Source organism: Cyprinodon variegatus, unplaced genomic scaffold (genome assembly GCF_000732505.1).
Source record: "Cyprinodon variegatus isolate N-32 unplaced genomic scaffold, C_variegatus-1.0 Scaffold1242, whole genome shotgun sequence".
Classification (NCBI taxonomy): Eukaryota; Metazoa; Chordata; class Actinopteri; order Cyprinodontiformes; family Cyprinodontidae; genus Cyprinodon; species Cyprinodon variegatus.
In genome coordinates this window covers 127,893-134,404 of record NW_015151695.1, presented here as the reverse complement: position 1 = coordinate 134,404, position 6,512 = coordinate 127,893, and the positions used below count along the sequence as shown (strand labels likewise).

General features: G+C 40.1%; 1 protein-coding gene across 1 annotated transcript in view; it reads right to left on the bottom strand.

Annotated features, from left to right (window-relative positions):
- The window catches only part of ttc27 (tetratricopeptide repeat domain 27), a 74,883-nt gene that overhangs the window by 61,229 nt on the left and 7,142 nt on the right, over positions 1–6,512 (bottom strand). Inside the window, exons 2-5 of the mRNA XM_015401636.1 lie at positions 5,826–5,951; positions 3,191–3,293; positions 2,242–2,400; positions 1,998–2,140 (exon numbers count right to left, since the gene is read on the bottom strand). Coding sequence (XP_015257122.1) covers positions 1,998–2,140; positions 2,242–2,400; positions 3,191–3,293; positions 5,826–5,951 — 531 coding nt within the window. The remainder of the gene's footprint in view (positions 1–1,997; positions 2,141–2,241; positions 2,401–3,190; positions 3,294–5,825; positions 5,952–6,512) is intronic.

Genomic DNA, 6,512 nt, shown 5'->3' with positions numbered 1-6,512 from the left:
GATACCGATAGGTGGCCGATTATATTGTGCATCCCTAAACTGGTACATTATTTTTTTAAGTGTGTGACATCATATTGGACCATAAGAAACACAGATTTACCTTCACAAAGCCTCAGAAGAGCAACATTTATGTACAAAAAGGAAACCTATACATGAAAATATGTTTTGTTTTTAGAAAGTGTTTCTATAATGTTTTTTGTTGTTTGTTTTCATATAAATATACTGGTGTGATAACTTAGTATTTGTTTGATTGGTTTTTGGTATACATCTATTTTGAATTTATAGCGCCCCTTGGGGAAACTCCACCAGCCGCCACTGTTGTATTGTTACATTGTAGAGTGTGGTTGCAGCAGGGATGAATGACCTGCGGTAAAATTCACAGGACTGGATGGAAACACAGCTAATGATTAGCTGCCCTGTATATCAGGGAGCTGAGACGGTGGGTGTTTAATCTGCAGTGACAGCGACTGCAGTTTTATAACAACTGTATAAGGATGAGTGGAAAACACTACAGAGAGGCAACAAATCCATGTTGAAACTTAATGAATCACTAGACAAGATTTTACTAACAGTGTTTAAACCAAATTTCAGAAAAGGTTTGAAAATAAAAGAAATCAGGTATGATCCAAAAGAAACCGAGAACCTAAAAAAAAAAAAAAAGGAAATTTATATGGAAGTAAATCTGTGTTGCTGGGACTTAAATTAAAAATGCTACTGAAATTTAAATGTTGTATGTTTGTACTTAATGTTTCAGTGTTAAAATATATTCAGAACACATTTTTTACCTAAAAAAAAATTCATCGTCATTGTTTCTACACAGCTGAAATTTCCTTTGTTATTTTCTCTTCAAGCTAAAAATTCACATTACTATTTCAAAGTGATTACATCTTCAATACTTATTTTTCAGTTTAATTTTTCAATGTTAAAAAATCTGCATGTAAAAAAAAATCAACCTTTCAAAATTCAAACTCAATATTTTCAGCCTCCTGAGATTCAACTTGCTCTATTTCACTGTCTTAAATTCGGCGTCTCAATTCAGTGTAAAAAGGGAAGGGTTACTTCAGGTCACAGACATTAGCAATGGATTGTGGCGTCCAACACCCAGCCAATCCCGTTACGTTTTCTTAGTCACGTGACGTGACGCTTGCTGCGCTCATACTGAAGGAAAACCAGCATGATGGAGCCGGTCATGCAAGCTAACGCTAACTCAACGGTTAGTTTATTACTTTTATTTTCTGCAGATTTTTTAACAATCAAAAATTAAACTGAAAATGTAATCACTTTGAAATAGTAATGTGAATTTCTAGCTTGAAGAGAAAATAAATGAAATTTAAACTGTGTGGAAATAATGAATATTAACTTCTTTTTAGGCCAAAAATGTGTTCTGAATATATTTTAACACTGAAACAATAAGTACAGACATACAACATTTACATTTCAGTGGCGTTTTTAATTCAAATTCCAGCGACACAGATTTACTTCCATAAATTTAGAACAAAGTGAGGAAGCGCAGCGTTTCAGTAAAAAAGGATGAAAAAAACAAAACAAATAATATCCATCTTTGTTTACATTTAATAATATTAATAATAATTGAACGTTATTGATCTCACATTGGAGAAAACGCAGACTGCTATTGTGTGGTGCCCAGGGAGCAGTGTGGGGTTATGGGTCTAGCTCAGTCTGTTGGAGTGGGGCTTGAACTCAGAACCTCTAGATTCCAAGCGCAATGCCCTAACCACTAGGCCCTCACAGATTATACCTTCATGTTCACTAATGGTCAAACTAGAGGTGAGACCTATCCTCCATCAAGAGGCCAACCAGAACATTTCACATCCCCTGTTCCAGCCAGCCTTCAAGTCATTTCAGGCAGCTTGATGAATTCCTCAGTGTTGCAACGACGGCCAAAGTAAACGATAGTCAGAAACACCCGGATTATTCAGGACATGACCCCTTTATGGCAGCTGTACAGCTGCTCCTCAGAAGGAGAAGGTTCTTACTTTGGGTAGAGCAGCCCGGGGTGTGGGAGTCGGAGTCGTCTCACCGACCCTCTGATCAGCCTTCTCCACCTCCGACCTTCGCACCTCCAGGATGAGCTGGGCCAGAAACTTCTCTTGGAAGCGGGTCCGTTTCCCCAGAGCCCCTGGAAGGACCATGGTTGATCCGTAACAGAAACAGTTCACCTCATCCATATTCTCTGGTATTTTAAGAAGGCAAACATGAGAGCTGGGACAGCTGACAGACCTGTCATGTTGATGTGGAGCCCAGAGAGCTCCTTGGCCCTGTTGATGTGGTCCTTGGCGGCCTGGTACTCATAGTAGGTCAGACTCATGTAGGCACACTCCAGCTGGAACTGGATAGCCAGACTGGTGTGGCTGGACAGGAGCGTCTCGGATGTCATCACTGGAAGAGAAACATGGTTAAGGAAGCTGCTAACCACTCTGTGAGGGAAGGAAACACCGGCTCTGTTCGGTCCAGTCGGCGCTGCGGCGGTAGAACGGGCCGGGGTCCGTTGGTGGTCAGAAATAAAGGACCAGGGTCAAAAAAGGCCATAAGTCCAGATTGAGGAATCTGGGAATGTGCTAGAGCTCTGTTTCCATGGCAACCAGATCCACTAGAAGGGGTCATAATAGATCTCAGAGAATTCAGACAGCCTGTTTCGCACTATGTGTACTTGTGTGTTCTCGTTTACGCATGAAACGTCATCAACCTCAGCCCTAGTACTGTTCCAATTCATAAGAACCGCAGACCGAGAACGGACAAAGTCCCCGGATGTTGTTCCTGCCCCTCCCTCTTTACCCAGCGTTGTCCTTGAGACTGACAGCTGTCCCAGCATGCACTGCGGCAGCAGCAGCTTCCAGGTTAGCGCTCAGAGTATTAAGTTAAAAGTTCTCTTTTTTTGCTGTTGTTCAATAATAATAAGTTTAAAGATCATTTGAGGCAAGAATATTATACTTTTAAGCATCACTATATGGCCCATTTACTGATTGAATTCGTAATTTAAAACAAGTTGAGAGGACCACGGCAACCAGCGGACCTCCGAGGGTAACGGCAGCCAGAGGAAACATTAGCCCATCTGCAGCAAGGTTAGGGTCAGGAGTTACGCAACACTGCTCTAAGCCAGCAAGCTGCTTCCTGGTGGAAGATGGTGCCTGGAGGACCTTGAATGCTAAGCAGTGTGTTTATTACAGACCTTTTTCCACGCTGCTTTTGGCCAAGCTGAGAAGCTGCGGAGAACGAGCCTCCAGGATCTGCTGGTGCAGGTTGAGGTAGCGAAGGGTCCACCAGGGCAGCAGCTGCACAGGAAGCAGGAAATCAGATCAGACCTTATTGCTGAGGATGGATTCATTCAGCTGAAACACAACGACTGAGGTTTGATAAGCAGGTACATTCCTGACAGTCGATCAACACAGCATCACATTCAGATGTTCTGGAGGGTTCTGAGAAGCACGAGGACCAATGAGATACGGACGCTGCCCCCCAAGCAAGCTGTGCAGGAACATCTAAAGGATGCGGACGCTGCGTCATGGGGCCTTTGTTCAATGGTTAACTGTGTTTATGTGTTTAGCTCCTCGTTACAAGGGTTGTTTGCAGGGTTTAAACAGGAATGACTAACTCTAATTTAATGCTTTTTAATGCTCTTAGAAATAATTTTAATACCATCAACAAGCACCCATTACTCTGATATAGACTGTGTGAGGAATTATTAGGAAAGTTGTATTTTTTGGGATTTTGTTTTAATATTGGGCCACATTGTGTTCTCAATCAACCCAAAAGAATCCTTAATATCAAAGTTTCATATTTTTGGAAGTTGATGTGGCTTTTTTTGGATTTGGCCATTTTATGAGGATGTCTGTGTGTGCAGGTAAATAATACTGTGCAGAATTATTAGGTAACGTAATAAGAAACAAATATATACCCATCTCACTTGTTTATTTTCACCAGGCAATCCAATATAACAACTCAAAATCCAGAAACAAACATTTGCGACATTCAAAAACAAAAACAAATCAGTGACCAATATAGCCACCTTTCTTCACCGTGACGCTCTAAAGCCTTCCATCCATAGATTCTGTCAGTGTCTTGATCTGTTTGTGATCCACATTGCGTGCAGCAGCCGCCACAGCCTCCCAGACACTGTTTTCCCTCCCTGTAAATCTCACATTTCATGAAGGACCACAGGTTCTCCATGGGGTTCAAATCAGGTGAACAAGGGGGGCATGGGACAAAAAAAAAATCGGCCCTGGCATTTTGGACTAGACTGGCCCACCACATTTTTTTTGGTGTACTGAATTTTTTTACAAACTTTGCAATACCAGCTGTGCAATACCTTGAGGCAAGGTTCATGGAAATTAGTGAGAGTGGACACTTAAAATACTCCCAAAATCGCTCTTCTGTGCGCTGGTGCACATGCCTCCAATCAGACATCCCAGTAATAAATGAGCTTGTGTCAGTGTGTGTCACCGCTTCTGATTACAGAGATGTACACCACTCGATTTATTTAATTGGTAGTTGGCTTTCAAGCCTTTACAGCTTGGAGTAGGACAGCATGTATGAAAAAGATGATGTGGTCAAAATACTCATTTACCTAATAATTCTCCACAAAGTTTAAATATAAAAATATAAAACGCGGCAAAGTCGTTCATGAACTTTACAGTCGACAGCCTGCAGCTATGTCCCGAATTCCTTGTTTTTTCAGCTTCTTCTCCGAACATACGGTTTTATGATCAACTGGAAGAAGTTTGGCGTCACCACGCGGAACCAGTTATATCGGAGTTAAATAAAATGTATTTATGATACCTTAAAAACATTTTTTCATAGTTAATACAAATGTTGACCAGTAATATTAAGAATATAAGGATCTGAAATTAATTTATAGACATCCAGAATGTTTATTCTAGATGTGGAGAATGTCATTTTGTTTGAAATGTTCTATTAGACAAAGAAAAAAAAGTTTTTAATTTAGATAACAGGAATAAATAATCAGTAAAACAAGTACATATCAAAATGGCTTGCCATAGCCTGCTGTTACCGTGATAATATTAAGGGATGAAGAATAAAAACGTTATAATGTATAGAACCTGTGCATCATCTCATGGGTTCTTCCTCATGTTGATTCAGTCTTCTTTTACACAGTAAATACTGAGTGGCAGTTTGCAGCCGTTTCAGATATTATCATCCCAGTAAATGATTGTTATTACAGCTATCAGGCCCATAGGATGGCTTCAGATTGTCCCAGTAGGCTCATTAGGTTGTTATCATCCAGTGAATCCTAACCCTAAAGTAATTCTCTTTCCACCATGGAATTAATGAATCTATTTGTGTGTAATCTGAAAATAATTTCAGTAGTTCTTCATGTACTGTAAATATAACTAAATAACAAAAATAAAATGATCCACATCTTACTCATATTAAACAAACCAAAAGCAGGTAACCTCATATCCTGTCAACTGAGTTGTAGAATCCTCTCCCTATAAATATTCAATTCTCTGTGAAAAACTGCAGATCCTCATCGAACGGACATGAAGTGTTGTTTTTTAAGAAACCTAATGTGTCTAATGTACCTAGTGAATGATATATATATATATATTTATTTATTTATTTATTTTTATTAACAAAACTGAGTTTACTGCAGAAAACCTGCTGCTGACCAGGTTAGCTCTGGGAGGATGTTACTATGGCGACTGAAACAGAGGTTGAGGAAACTCTCTGTGAAATGGAAAAATCAGAGCTTCCCTGTTTAGGTTAATAAAACTTAAGAGTTTTCTTTAAACCTGCTTCATGAAACAGCCCCCTGGCTGCCACTAAACCAGAACATTCAGACGTACCTGAAGGCTCTCCATTTTGTCCGAGCATCTGGTGAGGATGACCCTGGCCAGCAGGAGGAGGAAGGGGTTGACCACCAGGCTGTAGACGGACTCGCCGTCCAGCAGCAGGCAGGAGCAGATCGCTTCCTTCAACACAACAGCAGAGGGGAAAGCTTCAGGGTTAGTTTGCTTCAGCTGCTGCTTCAGTAAACATCTATGTTCATATTGAACTCTGAGCTCCTCGTCTCTTATCCCTTCGCATCTTTTTCACATTTAATCTTTGGTTTTCCTCTTTCTCCTCAGATCCCTGTAAAGGAAACGCTGCTTTGACTCCATTAGCATGAACCACAGTCATAGCTCCGCTCACCTGATCCAAGTATAGTAAAAACTAAAATCCTTCAGCTTACCAACAAACGGAGGAGAATTCAATATGATGCCATAATTTCATCAAAGGTTTTAAATTTGTATCAACAACAACTGTTCGTTTTTTACAAGTAGAATAACTGTTGTTTTCTTCGTGTAAAATCTCTATGAAAGTCATTTTTTTAAATTTCCTATTTGTCCTCTGTTCTGATCTTAATAAAAAGAATAAAAATAAGCTGAGACTAGTTTTGTCATTTGTTAAATGGCAGAGCTCAGTCTTAGAACACAGTACTTTCCTTCAAGACTGAGAATGATTGTTTCCTACTTTCGGCTACTTTAGATCAC